General features: G+C 57.1%; 3 protein-coding genes across 19 annotated transcripts; all 3 read right to left on the bottom strand.

The window, feature by feature from the left end:
* Positions 1-247: 247 nt before the first annotated feature.
* PBXIP1 (PBX homeobox interacting protein 1) lies at positions 248-10,916 on the bottom strand. 8 transcript variants are annotated; one of them, XM_070267068.1, is made up of 12 exons: positions 10,764-10,827; positions 8,976-9,047; positions 8,326-8,412; positions 6,598-6,721; positions 6,287-6,351; positions 6,052-6,214; positions 4,301-4,534; positions 4,146-4,169; positions 3,774-3,856; positions 3,540-3,671; positions 1,685-2,910; positions 248-1,218 (listed from the first exon to the last, which is right to left on the bottom strand). In XM_070267068.1, exons 3-12 carry the CDS (start codon positions 8,374-8,376, stop codon positions 1,137-1,139), a joined length of 2,184 nt encoding a protein of 727 aa, XP_070123169.1. In that variant the 5' UTR covers positions 8,377-8,412; positions 8,976-9,047; positions 10,764-10,827; the 3' UTR covers positions 248-1,136. The 8 variants fall into 8 exon arrangements, with proteins under 8 accessions (XP_070123169.1, XP_070123168.1, XP_070123170.1 ...); XM_070267067.1 differs by having other exon boundaries at positions 4,292-4,534; positions 8,916-9,047; positions 10,764-10,816; XM_070267069.1 differs by having other exon boundaries at positions 8,916-9,047; positions 10,764-10,816.
* A 791-nt stretch (positions 10,917-11,707) lies between these two features.
* PYGO2 (pygopus family PHD finger 2) lies at positions 11,708-16,152 on the bottom strand. Its single transcript, XM_001494399.6, has 3 exons — positions 15,599-16,152; positions 15,121-15,170; positions 11,708-14,504 (listed from the first exon to the last, which is right to left on the bottom strand). Exons 1-3 carry the CDS (start codon positions 15,699-15,701, stop codon positions 13,437-13,439), a joined length of 1,221 nt encoding a protein of 406 aa, XP_001494449.2. The 5' UTR covers positions 15,702-16,152; the 3' UTR covers positions 11,708-13,436.
* Positions 16,153-16,401: 249 nt separating this feature from the next.
* On the bottom strand, positions 16,402-26,788 carry SHC1 (SHC adaptor protein 1). Of its 10 annotated transcripts, none has more exons than XM_070267077.1 (14): positions 26,602-26,740; positions 24,380-24,524; positions 23,028-23,195; positions 22,390-22,460; positions 21,799-21,862; positions 21,544-21,663; positions 21,223-21,276; positions 20,984-21,035; positions 20,690-20,816; positions 19,682-19,880; positions 19,530-19,599; positions 19,315-19,449; positions 18,917-19,155; positions 16,402-18,097 (listed from the first exon to the last, which is right to left on the bottom strand). In XM_070267077.1, the coding sequence occupies exons 3-14, from the start codon at positions 23,190-23,192 to the stop codon at positions 17,969-17,971; spliced, it is 1,425 nt and encodes a 474-aa protein (XP_070123178.1). In that variant the 5' UTR covers positions 23,193-23,195; positions 24,380-24,524; positions 26,602-26,740; the 3' UTR covers positions 16,402-17,968. The 10 variants fall into 10 exon arrangements, with proteins under 10 accessions (XP_070123178.1, XP_070123181.1, XP_014595397.1 ...); XM_070267080.1 differs by having other exon boundaries at positions 19,315-19,446; XM_014739911.3 differs by having other exon boundaries at positions 24,468-24,524.
* Positions 26,789-26,796: the final 8 nt, after the last annotated feature.

The raw sequence follows: 26,796 nt of genomic DNA, 5'->3' as shown, positions 1-26,796 counted from the left end.
TGGGGCTTCTTGGGAGAGCTTGTCAGTGGGGCAGGCCCCGGGTCAGTGGGTTGGGGTGCGAGATTTGGGGCACTAAGTGCTGGGGGAGGCAAGGTGGGGAGCAAATGTGGAGCCAGGGCGCCACCTAGTGGCACCCTCTCCTCTCCAACCCCAGAAGCCTGGTGGAGGGGGAAGGGGGACCTCTCCTCCCTCCTCCACACCCTGAAGGGAGTGAAAGAACTTTGCAGCACCAAATACGGGACAGGCATTTTGCTTACATTGCTTTATTTAATCTCTCCCCCAGCCCTTCAATCCCCTTTTCCTTAGAATAAGAAACCCAAGGCTCCCAGAGATTAACTTGTGCAAGATCACTCAGCCTGGATTTGAGCCCAAGTCTCAGCCTCCAAAACTCACGCTCATTCTTCTCCATCCCCCAGGGGTGCAGCCACGGCAGCTGAGAGCAAAGGGGCAAAGGGGTGGGCGGACCCAGAGGGCCTGAGGTCTGCTGGGAGGATGAGGTGAGGGGGAAGGGAGCTATGGGAGACGGAGGTGAGTACCAAAGCCAAGGAGGCGGTAGTGTGGGGTGTCCCCTGTGCTTAGAAGCCACCCCAAGTGACAGAGCCCCCACCCAATGTCACAGCTCCAACAGCATTTTATTGGGATCTGAGTCTCTAGTTCACATGGGGAAGTGAAGCCACGTGAGAAGCAGGGGTAAAAAGGGGACTTCACCCCCTGGGGACAGCTGCTCCAAATCTAACAAAACCCCAGGGAAAGCCCTCAGGCTGGGCCTCCAGCCAGCAACTCTAGTCGAATCCCAGGGGGCAGCACAGGTCAGTGTGTGCAGCCAAGGGGCCCGCTCTGGGGGCATACAGACACAGAACTGGATGAAAGCTCTTTGGCTTCAGAATCAGAATGCCATTCCCACCCCACCCCGCTCCCCACAAAACACAAGCTCCTCTCCCATCCCCCCTTCACAGTGGCATGACACCAACAGGCAGCCAAGGGTCCCATCGCAGGGCCCTGAGCATTTGCATATATTTGCATAGATGACAAGGCAGGTCCAGCTAAGGCCTTTTTCTAGCAAAGGTGGCATCAGTGCAGGGCTGCTGCTGGAGTTGGCAGTTTAACAGTCCCCAGGGCTCAGATAACACCAGGCCTCAGCCCCGGGTGTGGTGGCTGTGCTCCTCCCTGGGCCCCACAACTCTGGAGCCCCGCAAGTGTTTGTCCTTCTTCCCTGACCTGTGGGGAGACATGGGGAGGGGCAGGAAGAGGCCTTCAGAGGACAACGGCACACGATGAGAAGGGCCTCCCTGAGGAGAGGGAACACAGAGGCAACCACCACCAGTCACGTCAGGGGGCCAGACCTGGATCCCCAGGATGGAGGCCCCAGTTGGGGAGGCAGGGAGGTGGGGAGCAATCTCCCTTACCCCCTGGGCCATGCAGGTATAGGCAGGTCAGGACAACTCAGGAGGAACTTTCCCAGCCCAAAAGGGGACTCCCAGGACCACTGTAGGGTGAGCACAGGCGGCTTCCTGCCCTCAGGGGAAGATGGGAAAGGATGCCTTCTCTAAGGTAAGCCTGCGGGGGACTAAAAGTGGAGGTAAGACCTCAAACTGAAGACCCAACTCAGGGCAACTAGATCCTTCATGTCCCCTGGCCTCCTTCCCCTTGTCCCACCCGACCCAAGTCCCCCACAGCTGCCCACCTCTTCTTCAGTGCTCTGTCTCCAAAGAAGTGGCTGAAGATGAAGTCCTCAAAGTCATCCACCTCATCATCATCACCTGTCTGTCTCACCGCCACCTCCTCCAGGCTGTCCTCCAAGGCATTCACAAAGTCCCGGAAGCGGAGGCGGTCGTGGCGGAAGATGCCATCCTCGCCAAAGTAAGCAGATGAGAGGGGCAGCTCCTCGGTCAGCTGCCCGGCCCAGGGCAGCCGCGCCAGGTACGTCCTCAGCAGAGAGGCCAGCTCCTGTTGCTGCACTGGGGCTAGCTCCATGCCAAAGAAGGCCAGGCCCTCCTGCCGGGCACATTCGTGCACACCTGAGCAGCCCTGGGGTGCCTGGTACTTATGCCTCGACAGCTCTGCCCAGGGTGGTGGGGGGTCATGCCTGTCTTTAGCCCCCTCCTTCCACCGAGGCTGCCTCTGCCTTTCTTTAGAGTGGGGGCTCCCACTCTTCCTGGGGGGCTCCTTAGGGCCCTGCCACTTGCCATCCTTCTTTCTGCCCCACTCCTCCACCCTTGGCTTGCCCTCCTTCCACCTCCCTGCCAGCTCCCTATCCTCATCCTCCCAGCTCTTCTTCCTATGCCGGCCAGATTCCTCCTTCTTATGCTTCCAGTGCTCAGCCTTCCGGTCCCCCTTCCCATCCCGCCACTTTTCCTTTCCACTCTGCTCCCTGGAACTTTGGAAGTGGGGCTCCTGATGCCAGGCCTCTGAGGCATTGGCAGGGACCCCAGGGACCTGGCCCCAGTTCTCCAGACCCTGCAGCTTCTGGGCCAGTCTGTGGCCCAGCTCAGCCAGGCCAGCATGAGCTGGGTCCCCTCGGCCCACGTCCCTTAGGCTCTGCTCCAGGTCCTGCTGCACAGACCCCAGCAGCCGCCGCTGCCTCTCCAACTCTTGCCTTAATGTCTGGGCCTCAGCCTCTAGCTGTTCCTTCTGCTCCAGAAAGCCAGGGCCTGGCTCCTGCCACCTGGGGTCTTGCTGCTTGATGACCTTGCCAGCCTGCGGACCTCTGCCCCAGTTGAGGCACACCCCATCTGTGCCCCGGACACAGTCAGCCTCCAGCCCCTGGAGCCGGGCCCGCAGCTGCTGCAGCTCTGACTCCAGGGCCCGCTGGGAGGCCTCACCCTGCTGCAGCGCCCCCCGAAGCCGGGCATTCTCTTCTTCCAGCCCTTTGGGCTGATGCATCAGGCTCTGAAGCTCTTCCTTCTGGGCCTGGAATGGGGGTAGGGATGGAGGGCACCACAGGAGGGTCCTAGTCAGGATGGGTCCAGTGCCTTCTACCCCAATTCCATTCCATTATAGTGGGCAGGTGGCCCAAGCCCCTTTTACGGCCTGGGACACTCAGAGGATTTGGTTCTCATCCTCCTCCCCATCTGCAACCTGCACCAGACCCTGGGATCCCCAAATTCCATCACGGGCCTCAGCTTTTATGTCCTTTTATAAGCACACACTTCTTCGATTCACCTAAGGATAACCAATATGCAGCTCTCATTGCCCTGTTTCCACCTCCCATATCCAGAGCAGACATCATTAATTGATCACAGTACTTCTTTCCCATTGAACCTTGGCATGTTCTTCAAATCTTTCTCCACACAATGCTCCAGGCAGACTATACCAATCAGAGGTGGCATGTCACTTGAAACAAGTACGCCAGCCCCGGCCTAAACCTTAGCATGAGAGATGTGAACAGAGAACTAGGAAGATGACCTGACCATAGTGGGAAAGGGAGAGGTTCAAGGGGTGTGGGTGAATAGGGGAAACTTCTTTTGGGGGAGGACACGAGGACAGACACCTGGCCTGGGGGGGGCCAGCCTAGCCCATCCTCTCCTGTTTGTACCCACCTGCAGCTGGGCCTGCAGCAGCCGGATGTCCTGGTTCTCCTTGGCCAGCTTGTCTAGCAGAAGGGCCATGTTCTGCAGGCTGGGGACACTATCAGAGGGCACTGAGGCCTGCAGCTGCTGCTTTAGCCCATCCTGAGAGCAAATGATCCAGTCAGCCCACCCTGCCCCACAGCCCAGGCAGCCCCGAGTCTCCCCGACCAGGACCCCAACACCTCTGGAGACATTCACACCTACCTGCCCATCCCCCACAGCATCCATCATCTCAGCATCTGACCCGGTATCTGGGAAGACCTGAAGTTCCACTTCCTCCATGGGTCCTGTGGGAATGTGAAGTCCTGAAACTGGCCCCAAGGGACACAGAGCCCACTCCTCCCCCTACCCACCCACAGACACAGTCACCCTCCTGCCCTGGACACACCTATGGCTGAGAGGTCCAGGGAGGTAAAGGGCCAAGGATCACCCTGAATAGCTGGCAAGGCCAATAACCAAGTAATAAATGTCCAGCCCCCAGCATCCCTACTCCTGACCCAGAGAACCACCCCCGTCAGCTTCCCACAGGGTTGGGAGGGGACAGACGTGTACAAGCCAGGGCCCCTCCCCACTCACCACTCTCAGACTCTGAGAGGCCACCTGAGGATGGAGACAGAGGAACAGGGTGAGGTCTTCAGGGGAGGTGCTGGAGTGTGGTGAAAGCATGGGAGGAGGGCAGGAAGGACCAGAGTGGAGGCTCAAGGCGCCAGCAGGGGACGTACCGGACTCACCGGAGAAGAGGAGGAGCCCCAGGCCCAGCAGAACCAAGGCCCCGAGGAGGCACATGTTGAGGGAGATGCCCAGCTTCCCGTCCGCACCCTCACCCCTGGCCTGGTCCTCCACACCCAGGGGCACTGCAGGCTGAGGCGTGCTGGGCTCCCGGCCTCGCCGTCTCCGCAGACCCTCCACATCCATGTCAGTGTCATCCTCACTGCTGGAGCATCGGACCTCCTCCCTGATCCAAGCTGGAGGAAGCGATGGGGACAGGGCGGTCAGGCAACTGGAGAGACGGGACACGGAGAGAAGAGAAGTGGAGGAAGACACGGGGAGGCCCCTAGCCCTGACCAGAGAGAGAGGCAGGTGGAGACCCTGCCCACGTCTGCCTGGGCATCAGTGACCGTCCCTGCCCAGTCTGGAGGCAGGAGACCAGTCCATCCAATCTATAAAGCACATGAGCAGCTTCCATCCTAAGAACACCCTCCTTCCCCCAATGCGTGTCGTGCATCAAGTTCCTGCAGCTATTGCCACCCTCCTGGTTCTGTCCTAACTGTGGCCATTCCTTCTCAGCCCCTCCCTGGCCATTCCTGGACCTAAAGGTGGTGGTCTCCCTGGCACCATTTGTTCTCTGCTCTTCTCACTATGCACACAGTGACCCACTCTCTCTCCCACACCACTGACTTCCCCCTATAGCAGATTCATCCCTCATCTCTACCTCCTGACCCGGCCTCCCTTGAACTCCAGGCCTGGACCTCTGACTGCCTACCAGCCACGCCCATCTGGGTGTCCCTCGGGGACCAAACACTCAACACGCTGCCCTCCAAACTGGTTCTCTTCCGGGGTTCCCCCAATGCAGGGAAAGGCACCCCCGCTATCATCCAGCCAACCTAAGCCCTCTCTTTTCACCTCACACGCAGACACCTTGACACTTCAACATCCTGACCAACCCCCCTTCGCACCCTTGTACCTGCCACAGCGCAGGTCTTCATCAGCTTCACCTGACCCCTGAAGCTGCCTCCTAGATGGCCCCACGCCCTGGCCTCTCCCTCTACCCTGTCACCCTTCAACAGAGATGGAGTCATACCCTCCTCTGCCACAAGCCTGGGACGCAGCCTCCTTAGCACAGGACAGGTGGCCCCATCCCTTTGCTGATGCTGCAGCCTTGGCCTGGAATGTTCTCTCCCTCCTACCCTACCTACCGAAAGCCTACTGTTTGCTCAAGCCTCCACTCAAATGTCAACTCCAATATGAATCTTTTCTCAACTGTCCCTGCCTCTCCCTTCCCCTCAACCTGTCCCCTGACTGAACCGCCCTCCCCGCCGTGGGAGCACCTTAATTACACCTCCCTTTCACACCCCTCCTAGGTCTGACCTGTATCTTGACTCAGTCTAGTCTGCCTCTTACATAGGCCATGAACCACTCACCCTCCCTCCTCCCCTGGGCCCAGAACTGACACACGGAAGGGACTCAGGGAATGAGGGGTAAATCGAGAGGTAAGAAAAGAGGAGCCCCATGGCAGAGAGGAAAAAGTCAACCAGACCTTGGCCCTGCCACTTACCAGCTGTGTGACCTTGATCAAGTCACTTAACTTCTCTGAGTCTCACTGTCTCCAGGGGTGGTGGTGGGGATTCACTGATATAATTTAAGGAGGACAACAAGCTGCTAAGTCCTAGGGTCTGGACCAGAGCTGTACTCAGTAGTGATGGCTACTCCCACTCCCACATCTTCTAGAAGGATAGTGACACACAGAGACAAGGACTCTCACCTGCTTTGGGGGATGAGGGCAGACTCTGTGGGGGGCTCTGGTCCTCCAGGTCCTGTGTGTCTGGTCCCAGGGCTGCCACCACAGTCTCCTCCAAGTCTCCCTGGGACACTGTGTTTCCTGGGCCTGGGGGCTCCACTCCACGACCATCATCTTCCACGATGCCCTGATGCAGACACAGCCGTGAGTTGCTACTGGCCCTCCCCACTGCCCTTCCTCCCCCCGTGAAGGGGCTCACCTTGGCCTCGGTCTCCTCTGGCAGAATGGGACCAGACTGGGAGCTTTCACTCTGGAAGACGGTCTCTGTGGTGAGAGAAAAGGCCCAGGAAAAACACGACTGCCCCTCAGCTGAACTGCCTCTGGCTCCCACAGGCTCCACCAGGTTGGAAGGGGCAGGAAAAAGCCAGGATGGAATGAGGGAAGAGGTTTTAAACTGAGATTAACCTGGGAAATAAAACTAACCAGCCTCCCTTCCCCTGAGGAAACTGGGAAACCCCAGAACATGGAGAAGAGGAAGCTGCCCCCCCACCCTCAGCAGGGCCTTCTTACCTTCTCCATCCAAGGTCCCAGCTAATCCATCATCTACCGTGGAGGGGCTCCTAGGGGCCTGGGCAGCTCTTTCAGACTCTGGGTCTGTCCTGGTTTCTGGACCCAGGGTCTCCACAGGCAGGCTCTGGGGGAAGGGGCGCAAGCAGAACGACTACCTCAGAGGAGGGATAGCAGGACAAAACCAGGAGTGTGGGGTGCTCTGCTGAGGTCCCCGAGATCAGCCCACTGCACAGGGACCCCAATGCACATCTCACAAAAATATGATACAGTGAGTAGTGAGGCGATCCTCGGGCAGGGAGGGGGTGGTCAGTGGGCGCTGCAGCCTCTCAGCTCCGTGTGGTGTCTGGCCATTCCCTAACCTCACTTGCTGCTCTGAGGAACTTTCAGAGGCCATGTTTTTGTTATACAACGCAGCACCACTGGACCAAGGACAGGACCGCTGTACCCACCCACCCCACCCCACCCCATCCCACCTCCCAGAGAAGCCAGCTAGAGCCTAGATCTCCCCTCAACCAAGATCATCAACAATTCCCTCCCTCCCTACAAATGAACAACACAGTTATTGGTTGGAAGGTGGGAGGATGGCAAGAGAGCAAAGTCCCTGGGCGCCCAAGGGTCACAGTCACGTTCCCCACAGGCTTCCCTCGGCAGGCGCACCGCCTTGCTCACCCCATCCACGGCTCCCGCTATCCTTCCCAGAATAATTCTTGACCTTAGTATGTTTCTCTGCAATTTTCAAATCCCTTTTTTCTTACGGCCACCCCTACAAGGCGAGAACACAACTCTCTTTTTACAGGGAAGGATGGAGGGGTGAAGCGGCTTGCCCCAGGTCCCCCAGCTGTCGGCAAAGGCACCTCAACAGGAGGCCAGGGCTCTGGCTGAGAGCATGGGGTTCGTCCCCTCTGCCAGCGAGCCCCAGTCCATGTGTCCTGCCCCAGCGTCATCCCTGAGGTCAGCTCCCTCACTCCCAACCAGGCTCCTCAAGGGCACTCAAATTCGATAGGTTTCACTTGAGCCCCTCACCTTCTCCCCTCCTGGCAGGTCTAACATGCCAAGCCACTGGGGCTCGGACCCCTTGACAAACTTTCTCCAGCCACTCAGTCCCCCAGCCTGCCAGCCCCACCCTCCCTTCTCAGTGGCTTCAGGAGCACAGGAGTCCACTGGGTTCCTGCCCCACCAACTACTACCTGGACTGCAGGACCTTCAAAACACTCTCCCCTACCCACCCAGCCCACACAGTGGCTTCACCCTCTGTCCAAAGCAATGACTGTCCTCAATCCCTCCGACTTGAAGCCCTTCAGTGATTTCCCATCAGGATGAGGCCTGAATGCCTGAGCCAGCCCTTCAGGCCTCTCCTGGAGGTTCCCAGGCTCTGCTCCCAACCTCACTCCAACACTGCCTCATCCATATCTCCCCCTCATCCAATGGACCTCCTCACAGTCTCCTCCAACATAGCTTTGCCATTGTTGCCTCAGGACCTTTGCTCATACTGTTGTCCCCACCAGAATTTCTTCCCTGCTTCTCACAGCTTACTCCAGTGGTACCCTTCTTTCAAGGCACAGTCCAAGTCCCAATACCTGACTCCGAGGACCTCATCTCTTTCTCCCTGCCACTAAGGTTCCTGTCACAGCCAGCAGGAGGTGATGCAGGTGACCATCAGGACCCAGACAGCAGCCCAGCCCTGCAGGAACCTCCCTTCCCTGTGGCTCCCAGGCCTGCTTTTCCTACCTCTGAGCCAGCAAGCACCCAGCTATTGTCCTGGTCTGGGCAGGAGGCCATAGCTGCTAAGGTCCCCGAGGCTGCTGTGGCTGCCACCTGCAAAGAAAAGCTCTCTTAAGGACCCCAGGTCCCTTCAGGAGAGGCAGGATGCAGAGAGCAGCCCTGGCTGGGCTCCAAGGTTTACAGGCTGGGCAGCAGCTTCCAGAACAAGCCTGGTTTCAGCCCTTCTGACCCTAACACCTGAACTCTTCTGGGCAGTGTTTGCCTTGCAAATCAGAACCTGCCACCGCCCACAGTGAAGCTTGCCTCTCCCAGGGCCTTGGGAAACTGAATGGACCTTGAAAGGTCAAAGAAGCATAGGTCTGGAAAGGCTTTGGGGAAAATGCAGGCCAACTCCCTCATGTTATAGTCAGGAAAGATGAAGGTCAAAAAGGGCGACTGACTTGACCTGCTAAGATGAAGTTATGAAGAAAAGTGGGGGAAACAACCCAGCCCCCCTTCACCACCCCAGGTTCCCCCACAATCACCACCTCCACTCCTAGGGCCTGGAAGAGAAGACTTGAAGGCCTCCTTCAGCCTTAAGTCTCCCGCCCACCCACCATAAATCCTTTGTATGGTCTAGTTCAGGACTCTCAGCACTGGCTGCACACTGGAATCACCTAAGATCCTGACTCAGTTGGCTTCAGGGTCCGGCTCAGACATGGGTCTTTTTTAAAACCTCCCATTCTCACCTGCAGCCAGGATTGAAAACAAATGGCACAGTGAAGATCCGTCTGAATGTACCTCTAGTAAACCTCCTTGTCACTCACTCTCCATTCTAAATTCTGCTTCACTTCTTAGTAATCTCCAGAGTTTTGTCTTAGGGAACTTGAAGGTGACTGGGAAAAGGGATCTATGACAACTATTATGTATAAAGCACTTTACAGTTTGTAAAGCATGAACAAAAATCAGGGCTGTGGTCCTGCCCCCCACTAATCTGCTGTGACTTGGCAGAGTGGGCGTGGGAAGTCACTCCAGCTTCCAAAGCCTGACACAAGGTAAGAAGACAGTTACCGCTTCATCCAAGGCTAAGACTGTCCCTTGAGGCTGGCCAGCTGCAACTGGGACCTGGCATAAAGGTGGGGGGATAGATGACCTGACCTCCCAGAGTCTTGGATTGTGATCCTTCAGAGGAGGGTGAATGACTGCTTACTGAGGGGCTCAAAAGGTGGCAAGTGGAAAAGGACTCTGCGAGGAAACCCCGGGAAAGGGAAGTGAGGCTGAGGCTGGGGGAGAAGTATGGCAGTCCTACCTTGGGAAACCAGCACACAGCCCCCTTCCCTTTGTTCTGGTGTAAGCCCTGCACAATGCCCTCACAACCTCCTGTGGCCCTTGCCAATCAAGATCCAAGCCTGGGACAGATGATGGACACCACACAGTGTCTTCCCCAATGCCCATGCCTACCAGACACATGCACCCATCCCACAAGGAGACAGGAGAAGGGCTGCAATGACTTCCCCACACCAAGTCCAACAGGACACCCCTGGCCAGCTTCTACAGGCAGCCATCGGGCCATCACTGTACACTCGGCCTTCTGCTCTCAGGCCCCTCCCCCACTGTTCTGTCATTATCTCCCCATCCCCAGTTGCTGCGTGTGACTGTTAACAGGTGGTGGCAGGAAGGAAGTGGCAGCAGCTTGGGCTGAAGTCCCTGTTTATCCCTGGCTGTGTACAGCCTGCTCAGGTCCTCCAGAACCAGGCACCATGGCAACCAGAATGATGTCAGACCCACTGTCTCCATGGAAACCAGCAACGGTATTTGGGTCAACAAGACAAACACTTCTGAGACCCAAAAAGGAGACAGACTGGAACCCCTGCACTCAGAGTTCCAAACCCCGATACCTCTCTCAGTTGGGTTCACCCAAGATTCCAAGAGATACCCCTGTTCTCCCAAGCCGGCATCTCACTGCCTTATTAGGAAGTTCCTTCTGCTGTCTAATCTCCACCCTTCCCCGCTGTGTTTTCAGATCTCTTTCTTCTCATCGACCTCTTGGAAGAAAACTCACCTCCACCCCCTCCCCACTACCTCCTCTCTTTCCATTCAGGCAGGATTCAACAAAAACATCCTCTGAGGATTGTCAGACACTTCTGCTGTTTCTAAAAGTCAGCTAAAGGGGGAGCTCTGCCACTCTGTACAAAGCTGGGAAGTTTCATGTAGCTAATTTCAACCCAAGAGTTGATCTCCTAAACCTCTAAAGCAAAGGACGGAGGGCCACAGAACTTGCCTGAGGGACCCACAGCAAATTCCCGTTTTGGAAAAGGCAGCCCATGGTCCCCCTTCCTCTGACCCAGAAGTGACAAGCAGCTCTGTAGATGCCAGTGGAGCGCAACCCTTCGAACTCCGCCCTTCCTCTCCATCATCCTCCCTCTCACAGGGGATCTGTGGACCCCTTCCTGCTGGGGCATTACCTGACCCGGCTCTTGCTTCAGTCTTCGGCTGAACTTGTTGCTGCCTCCCCTGGTTTCCAGCCCCAGAAAGGAGGGAGTCATGTGACCAGGGACTGGCCAATGGAAAGTCAACTTCCCTGAGGGGGCGGAAACTTTTGGCCAATAATAGCTGCAATTGAGAGCCGAGGGAGGGGAGCGGGGACCTGTACAGCCCTTGAACCTGGGCTTACCTTCCGGTGAGAGAAAGGAGTTCCAGCAAACTGAATTTTGCGTAACCTCCCCGACTTTCCCAGTTGTCTGAACAGTTCCTAGCGGGAAGACTCAAAACTTAAAGGCAAAAGGTGGCATCTCCCTAGACGACGGGACAAGGGGCCAGGTTGGCCTCAGGATAGACAGAAACAGCTGCATGGTGGGGGAGGGGAGAGTGGCAAATTGCGGGTTGGAAATAGCCTTCCTGCCACTCTCCGCACCCGCTCCAGTGCACATTGTTTAAGGATGCCGCTGCTACTTTTTTAAAAACGGAGGGAGGGCCTGAAAAGCACCTCAAAATTGAATCTGCTAGACCAGGGGCAGCCCCTTCCCCCACCCTTGGAGTTACACTTGACCCCTAACACAAACAACTAGGGGGTGCGGGGTGGGAACGCGCTAAACCCAGAAGCGCTAAGGGCACTCTTCCCCCTGAGGCCTTGGAGCCAAAGCTCCCACTTGGCTCCAGGCCCGGCCCAGGAATGTGCTCGGAAAAGAAACTCAGTTCCTCACAGCGGGACACATGGGGAGGGGCGGGACACACGGGCCTCCCTTGGCTCAGCAGCTTGTACCAGGGTCAGCTCAGGGGCCTGAATCTTTCTGCCATTCCCACTTCCAGGGACCCTGGGGGGTATACATATCCTCACCCCCAAGTATCCTTCCCAGGGATGACAGTGGCTCCTTCCAAACTTTGTGCACATAAACAAGGCGTCCTTGTCTGGATTTTCAAGTCATTTTATTAATCCAACCGTACAAAAGATCCCCCCCACCACCACCACCACATCTCTGCCACCCTCACTTTCTTCCACAAAGTAGTGGAGTGATGGGGAAAGAGGGACTGAGCAGACACTCCCCCAGGAGCCATTTTACAAAATTCGGAGAGACAGCACAAAAATAGCAACAGATTAAAGTGTGGTAAACAGAACCTCAAACACAACCCAAACTTGAGCAGTGGGGCGTTGCCAACTCTGCTGTCTCCGTGTGGGGACACACTGGGTGAGAAGCCCAGAGGCCACTCCCTTCCTTCTCACAGCCTCGGAGACGGCTTGGTTGCCCTGGGCACGCAGGCAAGTTCCGCAGTATACCTGTCTTCTCACATGCTAGGGTCCCAAGGGAAGTGGGGACAGCGGACCACTAACTCCTCTCAGGGCCACACCCCACGCCTGCCCACCCCACCCCACTGAGGAATGTGTGCATGAGTCCTAAGGAAGAGCAGCTGTCAGGGACTCCTGATCAGGTCCCAGGCCCATCTCTGGCAGGCAGTGCTTAAACAATAAAATAAAAACAAATAAAGCCCAGTGTAGGACTCTGGCTGAGGGGAATGAGAACTGCTAGACCACCAGGCCTGAGTTCTAAAAAATAGCAGGGAAAGAGCAAAAACCATCCAGGCTCTGGACCGCATTTTAGTACCACGGCAACGTGGGCCCCGCCGCCTCCCTGACCCACAGGCTGTGACAGGGCTCCTTCTATCAGAAGAAATGAGGTATAAGGGCTCTGTGCCTTTTCAAGCTTTCCTTCTGTCAAGCCAGGGAGGCCGGGGAAGAAGGGCGCCAAAGGTTGAAGACCAGCACAGAGGATAATGTGCAGCAGATGGGCAAGGTGGGCGGGGTGGGAGGACCACAGAGTCCAGGCCTCCAGAACAGTCCAAACTCCAAATATTCCGGTCTGTCAGACCACATAGCCCAATTTTTGGCAAAAATATGGTCATTCGGAGAAAAGCACGAGAGGCTGAGAAAGGACCAGTGACTTTGGTATGAGGGAGATATGTTCTGACAGCATCTCTTACCTATTGTCTTGAAGCCCCAAATCACCAAGAAACTGCCATAGTTAAGACCTCTCCTGCTTCTCCAAGCTATTTGGTTCTCTGATGGGGCAGGAGTTGAGTAGGTCTTGGAGGAGGCAAGGGGCAGGTAGGAAAAGGGAAAAATCCCCGTTTATTCCCTAAAGCTGTCTCCCAGAGCCCATGAAAGGGCTACTGAAGGTATAGGAAGAGATTCCAACTCTTCTGGCCAGAAACCTTTAACACGTGACTCCAAACGCTAAAGCTGGAGCTCTGGGGCTAGATAGGAGTGTTAGGCACAGGTGCTGGGGGCGTCCATCATCTGCAGAGGGGACACCCCTGCCCTCCAAATCTTCCTCCAGCCTCTTTTCTCTTGCAGCCATACCCCTAGGCCTCCAGAGATAGCCACAAAAAATGGCTCTGCTCGGCAGGGCTTTGGTTTCCTGGATCTCCACCGATCTCAGCATGTTAAGTTTCCAGAAAGGTGAGTGATCCAGGCTCTTCCACCTGCCCACTTCAGTTCCTTTTCTGCCCCCAGGAGCCATTGTGTTTCTGCCCCATGGGGATGGGAAGCCAGTGGAAACAAGGACCAAGAGCCAGACATGGAAACAGTCACCCTGGATGAGCAGGGAGGGACGTATGCACTTCCCTGGGCCGCCTCGCCAGTATCACCCATCGTTAGCAGCCACCAGTTGCCCCATGCCCTCGCGGATGTAGACAGACTGGATCTCCTTGGTCTTGAGGCAGAGATCGCAGGCCCAGACAGCAGAGGCCTCAGTGGTCAGCAGCCCATAGGCGCTCTCAGTCATGCCCGTGCATTCGCGGTGGAACCACTTCTGGCAGGAGGCCTCACACAAAATGGCATCCTGGTCATCATTCACCTCACTCCGACAGGCACCACACGGGTACACCAGGCCTGGGGGAGGCTGGGGCCCTGAACCCCCACCTGCCTTGCTGGGGGGTGCCAGGCTGTTGGCATCCGGAGTGCCCCCACCCCGTCCACTGCTGTTTGGGGGGAAACTGGGCTGATTGCCATTAACAGCAGCAGCCGGGGAGCCTGAGTGGGGCTCCTGGGGAAAAGCAGTGGGTGCAGGCGGATTCAAGGGCTTCCCCCCATCCTCACCACCAGGGCCAGGAAAGCCAGGGTCTGGACCAGGGAAAGGACTTGTGTTGGGGGGCAGGCTGGGGAGCCCCTGACCAGGTCTCTGGAGAGGAGAAGGGCCAAAAGGCACCCCTGGCTGGGCAAAGCGTTGAGGGAGAGAAGGGGGACCCAGCTCCCCTCTGGGAGGTTGTCCCATGGTGGGTGAGATCATGGGGCCAAATCCCCCCACAGGGCCTGGCATCATCTGCCCACCAGGAGGGCTAAAGTTTTGACCCAGAGGCTGGTTAAAGGGTTGGCTGGGAAAGTTCATGTTACCCGGGGGTGGGTAGCCAGGGCCCTGGGGGGGCATGTTGAAAGCAGGGCCCATAGGGTTGGGAGGGAAAGGGGGAGGCTGTCGACGAAGAGGTTGGGGACCCCCTCCAGCCCCAGTGCCGTAGCCTGGGGGTACCTGGCCTGCCATGCCCCCTTGTACACGGAAGCCTCCAAAGGGGACATGACTGCCAAGGAATGGAGGGGCTGCAGCCCCCACCTTAGGGGCTCCGAAGTCATCCTCAAAAGGGTTGGATGCAACCAGGTGATCCACCATGGGAGTCGGGGGTGGCGCGAACTCCGTCAGATGTGAGTATGCAGGGCCCTAGTGGGGAACAGATGAGAGAAAGAGGGTCATGGAGGGAGACCCAAAGCTAAACCGGGAGAGCACCAGAAACACAATACACATTTTGGAGGCTGGTACTGGCCAGCTCAGATCTAAAATCAAGATGGACCTTTGAATGCCATAGAGAAACAGAGGAGAGAGCAGAACCAGCACAGTGTGGTAACCGTGTTTTGGAAACAGGCAGAACCCAGCTCGGACACTGAATAAGCTCAAGACCTTGGAGCAGGTATTTAACTTCTTTAAGCCTCAGATTCCTCATCTGTAAAACAGGGACAATGCCTAGCTTCCCAAACTGTTAAAACCTTTAGCACAATCCCTAGCACCTAAAACGCTCAGTGAGTGGTGGGTGTTATCATCCTGAGGGAACCAGGACAGGAAAATCGGGAGAGAGAAAGATTCTAATCCTGACCGATAAGATCATCTCATTCTCACCCTACGAGCGTGTTATGAAGTTGAGGGAAAGGACCAGAAACAGCAAGAGGGACAGCTTTCGCTTCTCCCTGCACCTGATGCAAGATACAAGCAGATACTGGAGCAGCAGAGTAAAGAGTGCCCAGAGGGGCGGCTAGGTTACCCTCCACCAGCCACCACTCACCTGAGTATTTGACTTCCTTCGCTTCTTTTCTGGGCTCTTCATTTGCAGACCTGGAAGAGCAGCAAAAGGCAGACACAAGTCTCTCTGAGGCCTCCAGAACCTTCTCTCTCCCAGCCGTGCTCTGAGGAACTTTCTAACTTCAGTGTACATTATTTACTTAACAAACACTAACAAAAGTGTAATAATAAATGATATGACTACACTCAGCTGCCTCTTTCGTTAAATGAGACACATCCCATCTCTTGACACCCTCAGACTCCCAAGTGACTCGTGAATTCCATGTGCCTCCAAACTCTAGGGTCCCCAATCCGTGACACCCGCCCCCAACCCCTGAAGAGCTTCACCAACCTATCCTCTTCACTGCCTAAGATCAGGCCCCTCAGCCTAAGGACCAACACCTCCCCCCACCTGCCCACCCTCCCTCCGAGGCGCCCAAGTGCACGGCCTCTCCAGCATCCAGCCCTCTCAGCGCTCTCACCGGCCTTGCCCTGCTTCCTCCCGGTGCTGGGCGGCGCGGGGGGCGGTGCGGGGCCGCCACCTCCCTCCAGCTTGTCCGGTGGGGGCGGCGCCGGGGCGGCCATGGAGTGGGGGTCTGGGGTCAGCGGCGGCGGGGGACGGACGCGCCCTCCGGTTGCACCATCGCCGGGAAGGGGAGTCAGGGGCAGCGCAGGGCCCCGCGCTGCAGCCACCCCGAGGCGCGGCGAGAGGAGGCGCCGAGCCCGAGCGCCAACTGCGCGCTCGCCCCAGCCTCGCCGCCTGCCCGCGGCCGCAGCCACAGGAACCGGAACTCAGCTCGGCCGCCACCACTGAGCGCGGCGCGGAGGGGGAGCGGGACGGGGCAGGACGCCCCCAGAGCGCGGGCAGCGGGCGCCGGCCCACAGCCGAGCCCCGGGGCAGCGCCGCTTCGCGCGGGGGCGCAGCGCGCGCCCCTGCACTGGGGGCGGCGGACGGCGGCGCCTGGGCCGGACCGTACCATCCTGGCGGGGGCCGCCGCGGGGCTGCGCCGGCCGAGGCGCGCGCCCGGGAAACCCTGGCCGCCGAGGGGTCGGCATCGGGGAGTCGGGATCCCGCCCCGCCTGGCCCCGGCTCCTCCTTGGACACGAGCCTCCCCGCGGCCGACGGTCCCGCGCCGCGCCCTCCCGGCGCCTCTCCTCGGCGCCCCCCAGGCCAGGCGGGTTCGGCCACGCCGCGTTCCGAGGTGGCCACCACCTCCTGTCTCCCCGGCCGCCGCCGGGAGCCCACGGCGAACAATAGACAGCGACAGGGACTAAGAGGCCGAGGTAGAAGAAATATGGACTTTAATGAAGATTTTTTCCCTTTGGTATAAGTGAGACCCGTGAAAACATCCAAACAAAAAAAAGGAGGCGAGGATTAAGACAGTCAACTCTCGGTTCGCCACGAGGCCTAGAGACAGAGCAGGGCCGGCTCCTCTGTCGCTGTGGCCGCCCAGGCCTCGTGCAGGGCGCGGCCTGTAGAAGGTACTCGATAACTGCAGGTTTTCAGCTTCCCAAGGGGGAAACTGTTAACATTCAGCCAAACTTCTGCCTCCCAGGCTCGCGGTAAGACGCCCAAGTTTTCCTAGTCCTAGCTCGTGATAGACCTTTCTCTGCCTCGGGTCTCTCTTGTAGAAAAGATAATGCTGCAGGTCCAAACTGCCTCACAGGCTGGGATGAGGAAAATCCAATAGTTGTAAAAGGGCTTTGAAAAGTCAAAGAGGTGGCGTATAAATGTAATCGATTATTATCATTTTGTGCTCAAGAATAAGCCATGGAAAACAAATTAGGAAAGGAAATCTACAGCCCTAAAATATATGCATATATATTTTATATAAAATAAGAAATAAATGCAGTTCCAAATCTACAGATGGCATTTGGAGATTGTCTACTGCTTTAGAGTCTCACTGCCCCTGTTCCTGCCACTGCCACAAAATCCACCTCGGAGAGTTAACCATTCAGGAGGCCCAAATCCAGCCATACCCCAGACCCCTACCCCAGCAGGGGGAGGCAGGGGTGGGGGCCACAGGAGGCAGGGCTGCACTTTGGCTGTAGAGTATAACATGCATGCAACATGGAAGGGTGGGACTTACGAAATGTATATACAGACCCCTGGGCCGAGGGGCTCCAGGCCAGGAGGCACTGAGCAAGGGAGGGGTCCATCTCCCCCCTGGCAGGAAGGGGGGCTCTGAGGCAATCTCTAAGGGTTGCATATCCCCAGGGAGAGGGGACAGCTGCCACTCCTGCCTCTGTTCTCCCAGCCTAAATGGAGGGGGTGCTGAGCAAGGAGAGGATAGGGTCCCAGAGGCCAAGAAGGTATCCGCACCCGTCCTTGACCTCAGGGACCCGAGAACTCTTTGCATAAAATATCTTCAGACCTAGGAGATGGTCAAAGGCACAAAGTTTAAACACTGGGAGGGCGGGTTGTTGAGAAGGGTCTAGGGTACCCTGAGCCAGGGGTAGAGCAAAAGTGTGAATCATTTCCCCTTCCCTGGAAAGGTGATTGCTCCACCGGGCCTATAACCACAGGGCATTTTCCATACAAGGAGGCACACTGCCCAGGCCCCAAGCACCCACCTTCTTGGGGAAGGGGGTATCAGGTTGGCACAGGAAAGGCCCAGGGAAGGGGGCCACTCTGTACATTAATACTTTGGTGAGGTTTGGGGAGAAGCAGGATTCTACCCCAGGCTCCTGACTCAAAGCCTGTCAGCTGGATGCTGAACCCAGTGTCCACACTACCCCCAGCTCCTACATAAAGCCAAGCCCACAGAACACTCCCAAGTGAGGTCCTGAGAGTCAGGGAATAGGGTGAAAAGGGTGGAAGGGTGTCTTCTGGGAGAGAGCACGGGGAAGGATCACAGTTTCCGCTCCACAGGTTGCTGTAGACACAGTTCGCTGCCCGCAGAGATGATGGGCAAGTGATTGTCCATGTGGTAGCTGATGAGGTGACTGACACTCTCAAAGCGGTGATCCTTTGTCCGAACCTGGGAAGTGGGGAGAGGGTCACTTCAGGTGAAGGGTTAAATAAGACCTCAGCCCCCAAGGCTGAGGAAGCTGGAATATTCAAGAGGGTTAAGGAAGGAGAAAAGGATGGCAGGGGTGAGAGGGCCGTCAGTCCTGATCATTGAGACTTCTCTAGAAAGAAAAGCTAGAGATAGCCATGGGAATGGGCAGGTCAGTGAACTGGGAAAAGGCAGAGGGGACATCAGCCCAGACATCGTGAAGCTGAGGGACATTTACTCCTCCTTTGAGCTGGAAGGTGGTGGCATGTCTCAGAGGAGGACACAGTACAGAAGAGGTGTGGAAAGGAGGCTGAGATTGCTGTAGAAAAGAGACCAAAGTGATGAGGGGCAGTGGGGCAGTGCAGATAGGAGACAGGACACTGGTCTGAGCCCTGAGTCTGAGGGAGCTGGGAGGCCCCTGGTTCCCCCTGCAAGGGGAGACTTGGGGTGTCTAGTCTCTAACCATCTGACACTGAGCATCACAACCTCTCCAGGATGGTTTCCTCATTTGTCAAATGAGGAGTTCAGGTGAGATGAGCACCTTCTAGCTCTGATGGGCATAAGGTCAGAGAATGTGAGGACTGGCCAGGACTGAAAGGAACACAGCTCAGGCTCAGGGATGTGAGAACGGAAGGAACCCTAAGCCCCTGAGGGGAGGATGCCGGGCACAGTGAGAACAGGAGGCCCATAGAGAGGTGCCCAGCAGGGAAGGTCTAGGAAGCAAAGAGGGAAGGAACAGGGCTGCACAGGAGGGTATTGCGCCTTCCTTTCTGCCACCCCACCCACACCCCTGCCACTCACCACACCCTCGGGGTCCACCAGTAGCAGATGCTTGGGCTGCCCACTCTGCAAGCCGGTGAGCACATACTGGCCAGGCGTGGTCGTGCTTTCCCGCACCAGGAAGTCCCCATTGAGCTGCAGCAGTGCCTCAGCCTCCCGCCGGCTCAGCTTCCCATGGAACCAGGGCTCCCCTCGGAGCTGCTCAGCCATGGCCACTGACTGTGCAGGTGGAGGCACCCGAAGGGCATCTTCGAAGGGCTCTAGGGGTACAGAGAGAGGGCTGGGAGAGGCAGCTGACACAACACATGCCCAGATCCAGACCTTCAGGGAGGGGAGGCCAAGAAGGAAGGAGCAGACAGGCAGGAGAAGAGGAACCAAGTGGGAAGACAGAGATGCAGAAAGGAGAGAGGAGCACTCACTCATGTCAAAGAGGTCTCGGGGTGCGCTGCCATTGATGGCAGGATTGGGGGGCCCAGCCCCACCCCCTGCTTGCCGGGCCTTGTCTAGGTTCTGGACGTTGACATAGGAGGGATCATCAAAGAGCTCTCTGCCTGCTGAGGAAAGGGGAGCTTTACAGTGACCCCGGCCCTGCCTCCTGCACCCCTGGTTCTGCCCCTCTCAGCTCCCCTCATACCTGGGCAGGGTGGCGGAGGTGGCATCTGTTTGCGGACTTCTTGGTCTCCCCCAACAGGCTGCCCCACAGGCTGCAGGGACAAAAATAAGGTAAGACCAGAGGCACTAACCAGCCACTCCCATCCCGGGCCCCCCTCCATCCAAGCAACTTACCAGCGTAGCTCCCAGGTGGCTGGGAGTCTGGGCACTGGGCGGAGTGGGTCGAGCAGCCCCCGAGGGGCCTCCTTCCCGAAGCCGCATGTCCACCACCCCCCCAAGAGGGGGTTCCTTCCCGGGGAAGTCGTTATAGTACTGATGGTCGGGTGGCTCTTCCTCCTCCTCATCCCAAGCTGAGCCATCGAAGCCAGCCATCCTGAGAGGGACAAGAGGGAGTGAGGAGTGTGGGTGGGAGGATGGGGGAGGGGAACAGAATAGTGGCCATGTAGTGAGCATTTCTTGTGGGGTAGGCCTGAGGCTGGGTGTTCATTTCCTCCTCCTGGCAACCCTGTAAGGTAGGTATTATTTCCTTCCCAATTTTATAGATGAGGAAAATGAGGGTCAGAGGTGAAAAAATTTGCCCAAAGTTACAACTAAAAGGTGGTGGAGCTGAGATGTAAATTCAGATTTGACTTTAAAGTTCATGCCCTTGATCATTATGCCATCTCCCAAGAGGGAGGAGAAGTATTAAGTAGCCAGGAGGGGGGTGCTCCAGAATACTTTAACCTCCCCTAAAGACTCAATACCTACTGGCCTGAGGTGGGAAAGGTAGGGATCTCAGGAAAGAGACACCCTCCCTCATGCAAATTCTTGATGGCTTCTAGGGGCAGGAAAACAAAGAACTAAGGATAGAGAAATGGGCAAGAAAGAGGGATAAGCCAGAAATGAGGCAGCTGGGACTAGAAAGGTCCATCTAGCCAGGGAAGAGTTGCAGTGTGAAGGTCCTGGACTACAGCTCCACCACGGGCACATGAGAGGAAGAGCTGGCCCTGCAGTAGGCAGGGCCTCAAAAGACTTTCCTGATGGCCACAGGAAACTTAAGAATAGCAGGAAGTGGGAAGCAGGGGCACACAGGTTATTTCCTTCCCTGCACCTCTCTGAGCTCAAGTGTGGGAAGAGCAGACCTACTTTCCTAGTTTCAGTCTGGGGCCCAAGAGCTGCCCCACACCCTCCTCACCCACTCACCTGTCGTGGGGGGTGACCAGCTTGGGCGGGTTCCTGAGGTATTGTTTGAAGCGCAACTCAAAGGCCTGGCCAATGGTGCTGATGACGTCCTGAGCAAGCCCCTCGGGACACTCCAGGATGTGGCAGGCTGGGGGCACAAAAGAGGCTGTCAGTGAGCTCTGAGGTGGGGTTGCTGGGAGGAGGCAGACAGGGGCCCTTGTCCTCCTCGGCAGGAGGCCCTGCTTAGCTCCCTGGGTCCTGCTCACCTGCCTCATGGACAGCTGGCCCCACCCAGTGCTCCCCACCACGCCTCACCTCTCTGATTCACCGGGTCTTTGGCAACATAGGCAACATATTCGGCTGTGTCCTGGGGTGGAGAGAGTCAGAAGAGGACAGTTAGCTAAATCTTGCAGCCCCACCTCACTCCTGACCCCTAAAACCCAGTCCTCTTCAGATAATTGCCCCAATCCTAGCACACCCACTTCTCTAGCCAGTGTCTTCCCAGTGCCTGGCCCTTTCTTCTCCCACCACCTCTGCTCCGTCCCCCAACTCACCGGGTCCCCGCCGGACGCAAACGAGATAGATTGCATGTGGTGGTTGGCAATGATCTGAGGGTAGGGCAGGGGGTGGAGAAGGAAAGGAACGACATGTGTCAGGCAGCCTCAGCGCCCACCTGGCTGCCCCCCACCCTTGTCCCAGAACCCTGGAAACACAGTCTCATCTTCTTGGCTTCTTACTCTATGTCCTCTTAATTTCCTTCTTCCCTACTATCCTGCTGCGCCCAAGCCTCCTCTCCTAGCTTCTTGTCCTCATAACCAGGTCCCCGCTTAGCCCTCTCATCAGTGTTTCTGGTCCCCTTGCCCAACCCCACCAACCTGTTTGCAGTCTGCGGCCATGAGGTTGAGGCTGCTGGTGGAGACCGTGAGAGTGATTGGCATTCCAGCAAATTTCAGGTTACTCCTCCCCAGGATAGAGCTGAGTGGGCGGCTACAGGGCTGGGGAAGGGCCCAAGCGTCTCAGAAGCTGGGGGTTCCTGACACCAGGAGACCACCCCAATCCTGCTCCCCACCTGCCTTCCCCCGCTCCTCTACATCTCCCAGCAGCACCCCTAGCCCATCGACCCCAGGTACCTTTCTCCTCCTTGTGGCCCCCTTAGCACCCGGCACAGCCTCACACACCAGACTGATGGCCTCCCTGGGGAAAGAGGGGTACTCAGACCCAGAGCCTGCCTCACACTCTGCTGGGGCTGCCACAGGGCTGGGGGAGGGGAAGGCCAGGCCAGACTCCTGGGGCACTCCAGGCTCTTTGTCGTGGTGGATTGAATTAAGGGCCTTTAATATTTGATGACACTGAGAGGCCGCTTCCTGGCTGATTGGGTTAGGGCCTCAATGGGTACGGCCCCACCCCTTTCCAGCTACCAAATGTCCCATTCCCTTCCCAAAGGCGGCAGCAACCTTCCATCTACCCCCATTTTCTACTCAAGCTCCAGCTGCCAGCTGCCTCTGCCACCTCCCCCACGACTCCTAAGGCTGGATAAGTAAGCAGTGTCCAGGCCAGAGTTGCCTCTTCTCATTCAGACTTAGACTTACTCCCCTAACTTTCTCTGAATCCCTTCTACCACCCAAAGATAAGCCATCACTAGCACCACCACCAAGTGACCCATTTCCCACCTCCCCTCACTAATCCCAGGACTTCCATAATCCACCCCCCTCCCCACTAACCTGGTGACCTGAGTCCTGGTGTTGAAGTCCAGGGCGCGCATTGACTGCAGGACCTCCACACAGCCCATGTACTGAGGGGAGGGATGGGAGGACAAGTCAGCCGCCTCCCCCCAACCCTCTCACAAAGGGCCCTAGGACTTTCCCCTACGTGGTCCCTAAGGGAAGGGAAGATGAAGAAGTTCTGCCCACTGCCCGTGGCTACATCCCACAACATGCAAGACAACAGGGAATGAGGAGAGAAGGAAAGGGCAGGCTAGGAGGATCTCATGCATCTGGTAAGAGAATTTGGAGGGAAGGGGCAGGCATTGGGTGGGATGGAGTGACATCTCCAGAAAGGGGGAGGAGACTGGAGGGGACCATCAGGAGACACTCATTCCATCACTTACTAAGGCCTTCGATGTGCTGGGCATTGTGCTAAGCATGGCAGGGCGGGGGTGGGGGAGTCACAAGAAGGAAGGGGGCACAGGCAGAGCTGGAAAGGAAGGGGCTACAGAATGGGAGGAGGGGCAAGAAAGGTTTAACAAACAGGACACTGAAACCAAGGGAGTTGCTGGGGAAGAGCAGGAAAAAAAAGAGCTGGAGTGAGCAGAGAAACTGGAGGGGTCTGGGAGGGAGTAGGAGGGAGTATGTTCACTCACCCGAACCAAGTAGGAAACCCCCGGTCCCATGACTTTGTCGTTGGGATGCAGCCAGCCCCGCGTGGGCTTATTGACAAAGCTCCCGTGGCGGGTCCACTCCTCGCCCCCCAGCTGGCCCCCTTCCACCCGAGTCCTGCGCCCGCCGCCTCCACTCAGCTTGTTCATGTCCTGGAGGAGGGGCAAGGGGCCTGAGTCCAGCATGGCTGCCCCTAAGATCCCCTCCCCATCCTCGGCTGCCCTTCCTGGCTCCCCCTTCAGCCCCGGGCGCCCCCCAACCGGGTTGGCCAGCTTCAAGTTGCTCATCCGGGGGAAGAAGGAGCACAGGGTAGTGGGACTGTCGTCCCCAGGCAGAGGTGGCAGGATGGGTCCCAGGGACGAAGCTGATGGGGAAGGTAGCTCCTCCGTTGGGGTGGACCCTGAAGCTCCCTCCTCCAGCGATGACAGAGACTCATTCCGAAGTGGGTTGTACTTGGGCTTGGGGGGCAGGAGATCCATGGCTGGAGTGAGAGGGAGGCTGCTGCCCAGCCCGGCCCCCCTGCCAGTCAGGGCAAGGGGGCCAGGCAGGGGGCATCCCCAGGCCCTTAGCCTGATCGGACCTCTATGGCCCAGGGATCTCAGGGGTCCTGGGGAGGGAGAAGGACGAGTGGCTGCGGCTCCCCCACTCAGACCCAGACAGTTTCAGGCCCCATCTCTTCCCAGCGTGGAGCCTCTTCTCTGGCTGAGAGGAGAACAGGCTGGACCTAGAGCTGCCTAGCTCCTCCCCAGGGGCGGGGAGCTAAGGGGACAGACCAATCCCAAGGACAGTGCTGACTCACAGGCTCTGAGGGGCTGAGCCCCCACCACTGCCCCAACCTAGAACTCTTGCAGGGGTAGAACTATCCAGGCCCCCCCTGCCCCAAACAAACAATTAGTAATCTGAGGAGGAGTAAAGTGGGGGTGCAAGGAAAGGATGAAGGAGTGAGAGGAAAGGAGGGAGATAAGAGATCTGGATCAATCTAAACCGGACATGGGCAGGCCAAAGGGAGCAGGAAGCTGAGGGAGGGTAGTGGGGAATGAGGGAGGAAACAGAGGCAGCTGGGGGTGGAAAAGGGAGGGGATCCCTGAGCTCAGCATTTCCCTTCCTGTCCTGGTTGAACACTCAAATTCCCCCATGCTCCAGCCCAGGCCACCCCCCACCACTGCCACACAGTGGGGCGGTGGCCCCAGGGAGCCTGGGCCATTAGCATCCTCTGTTACAACAGCTGTGGACTGGAGCTAAAGAAATGGGGAAAGGAAGGAAGAGGTCCCAGCGGATGGAGAGAGGGGCCAAGAGGTAGGACAAAGCTGGTGAAGTAAGGGGAATAAAGTCCAACCTGAGCGCTGCATCAGGGAGCCACCAGGCAGAAGCTGGAGCAGAGGAGACAAGCTGGTGGAGACTTGTTCTCTATGCATGGCACTTACCATCCCAAGGAGCGCTCGCTCCTGGCCAAGCACTCTTCTGCCCCTCTTTCCACAGGCCTAGTTAGCAAAGCAAGCTGTCAGGGGGCGGGGCACTGACACTGACTTCAGCTTCCTGGGCCTGACAGGTTATGCTCATACCCCTCCTCTTGCAGTGTCACTGGGGAGGGTGCAAGGGTCCACCATAGAGCAAAGTGCCCCTCACATCAAGGGCAGGGTCTGGCTGGAGGAGGTGGGAAAGCGAAACAATTCTCCAAGAGAAGTGGGGGCTACAGGCCATGAAGGGATAGAGAGGGCAGAAGACAAATCTGTGCTAAGTACAGGAGAAAAGGGTGACAGAAGATGGGCTGAGGCTGGACACAGGGAACAGTCCCAAACCCATTCCTTTCACCCACATTTCCTGCCACAGCTCTGCTTCAGGGGGCCACAGAGGAAGTTGGAAAGTGACCAAAATAGTAGTAGTAAAATATACATATACCCCCCCCAGGCTCACCTCAGAATTACCCTTATCCTTAGATTTACTTCAGAAGATAAAAAGTCACAAATAATCATATGATTACAGTGACTGCCCGTACTAACACTTAAAACGTGTTAGATACTGTGCTCAACTCTTTCACCTCCCTGTAGTCCTCATCCAAGAAGAGCTGTGTCACTCCATCCACCTCTCCTGAGAAGGAATTCTGTCACTGCATTTCCTAAGGCCCAGGCACTCAGGCATAGAAAGAATGAGGAAGCGATTCCACCATAGCCTCACACCCTCGACTCACAAACACCAGGCTGTCCTCATCTTTAGAGATGAGAGTTCTGTGGGAGCCTGCAGGATCCAGAGGCAGGGAATGACCAACAGGTGTGGACATTTGGAAGAAAAGAAAGAGGAAGGAGGGCTCCTTACATTTGCATAGGGAAAAAGGAGATTGCCTACTGGGAGACGGGGTGATTGGGCGAGGGGGAGAAGCTGCATGTGGCTTCTCAGCCCAGCAGGGAGGAGGAGGCAAGAGCAGTGGGAAGCAGCAGGAAATGGCGAAAGCCTCAGGAATGTTTCCAGAAGGGAAGGCTGGGCAAGCGGGACCAGGAGGAATGCCCAGACAATAACTCTGGTTAGGAGGAGGGAAAGAGCCAGAGAAGTGGTGGGGGCTGAGGAGTCCCTTAAAAAAACAGCAAAAAGGCCACTGTCCCCTATACCCACTCCAAGCCACCGTTTTCTGGTGGTAGAAAACTTTCACTCCTGTCACACACCAGCAAATCCATGACCCCACCCAGCTCCCCAGGTACAGGTATGAGACATACAGCTGTTTCTGGGGTGGAGTCAGTCCTGGGAAGGGAAACTCAGGGAGTGGGGCTGGGAATCTATGAGCAAGTCTGTCTCCCAATCTCGTGCCAAACCCCAAGTCCAGCCCCCTTCAAGTAGATCCACCCTTGGAAGGGGGTAAGGAAGAGGAAAAGGGCTGCCTCTAATCTCGCACTCCTCAGAGCCAGCTCAGTGGAGCGTGAGAGCTCAGGAAAACTGAGCCTAAGGCCCAAAAGAGAAACAGAAGAGGGAAATATAAGCAGGTGGAGTTTCTGGGACTGAAGACAAAGCTTCTGAGGTGATGACCTGGGTCCCACAGGAATAAAGCTCCTGAGGGGGCGTGGTCCCCTAGGACGCGAGCATCAGACTTCCAGGAGACGAGGCTTCTGGACAATCAGACGTGGATTAAGGAAGGGGCGGCGCTCCCAGGGGGCGGAGCCCCTAGAGAGGCGTGGCTTCACGAATTCGAACACAGTAGTTCTGCGAGGGGCAGGGTTTTGCCCTTTTGGGAGATAGGCTTTTTGATAGACAAGAGTTAGCGGAGAATCGTCGCGAGGAGGCGGAGTTTCGGGGAATTAGAAGGACTAACGTAGGGTTTCTTGCAGTAGGGCTTGGAAGCATGTCTGGGGGTTGGACTTCCAGGAAAGCTGGGTGACAGGGTGCGGTCGGGGACAATAAATAGAAAACAAATCGGGGTTCGGGGAGCCCCCTGAAGTTGGGAGGTGGGACTTCCGGAGAGGGGGTCTCAGGGGGCGGGACTTATAAATGAAGACCGGAAGTAGGGTCCCGGGAGAGGGGTTCCGGGGTGGAGGAGTGGGTCACCAAAGGAGAAAAAAAGTCCCAACTCACCAGGGCTTCATGGAGTCTCCGCACCGCACCGCGGGCCGATTTGGTTCCGGATCACGTCACGGCCTCTTTAGGTCCCCGCTCTAACTTTCTCCCCGGGCCTGGCCTCCCTGGAGAAACTTTATTTCACTCACTTCCGGCCTCACTAACCCCTGACCCTCTACCTCACCGTCCCTCCTTCGCCCATCCCACTTTCCC

The sequence above is a fragment of the Equus caballus genome, chromosome 5, assembly GCF_041296265.1.
Source record: "Equus caballus isolate H_3958 breed thoroughbred chromosome 5, TB-T2T, whole genome shotgun sequence".
Taxonomy (NCBI): Eukaryota; Metazoa; Chordata; class Mammalia; order Perissodactyla; family Equidae; genus Equus; species Equus caballus.
This window is presented reverse-complemented; position numbering and strand designations above follow the sequence as displayed.

What these genes read in the sequence shown, in the direction of transcription:
- PBXIP1 (XM_023641061.2), bottom strand. Translation starts at nt 10,844, where the DNA reads ATGACTCCCTCCTTTCTGGGGCTGGAAACCAGGGGAGGCAGCAACAAG. An exon ending in CAGAGGAGACCGAGGCCAAG is followed by an intron (nt 6,215 to 6,286) that starts GTGAGCCCCTTC and finishes TGTCTGCATCAG; the next exon opens with GGCATCGTGGAAGATGATGG. An exon ending in ATGCTGTGGGGGATGGGCAG is followed by an intron (nt 3,672 to 3,773) that starts GTAGGTGTGAAT and finishes ATTTGCTCTCAG; the next exon opens with GATGGGCTAAAGCAGCAGCT.
- PYGO2 (XM_001494399.6), bottom strand. Translation starts at nt 15,701, where the DNA reads ATGGCCGCCCCGGCGCCGCCCCCACCGGACAAGCTGGAGGGAGGTGGC. An exon ending in GAGGAAGCAGGGCAAGGCCG is followed by an intron (nt 15,171 to 15,598) that starts GTGAGAGCGCTG and finishes CTGCTCTTCCAG; the next exon opens with GTCTGCAAATGAAGAGCCCA. An exon ending in GAAGGAAGTCAAATACTCAG is followed by an intron (nt 14,505 to 15,120) that starts GTGAGTGGTGGC and finishes GTTCCCCACTAG; the next exon opens with GGCCCTGCATACTCACATCT.
- SHC1 (XM_005610063.3), bottom strand. Translation starts at nt 23,522, where the DNA reads ATGGATCTCCTGCCCCCCAAGCCCAAGTACAACCCACTTCGGAATGAG. An exon ending in GGGCCACAAGGAGGAGAAAG is followed by an intron (nt 21,664 to 21,798) that starts GTACCTGGGGTC and finishes GCCCTTCCCCAG; the next exon opens with CCCTGTAGCCGCCCACTCAG. An exon ending in ACCTCCGCCACCCTGCCCAG is followed by an intron (nt 19,450 to 19,529) that starts GTATGAGGGGAG and finishes CCCTTTCCTCAG; the next exon opens with CAGGCAGAGAGCTCTTTGAT.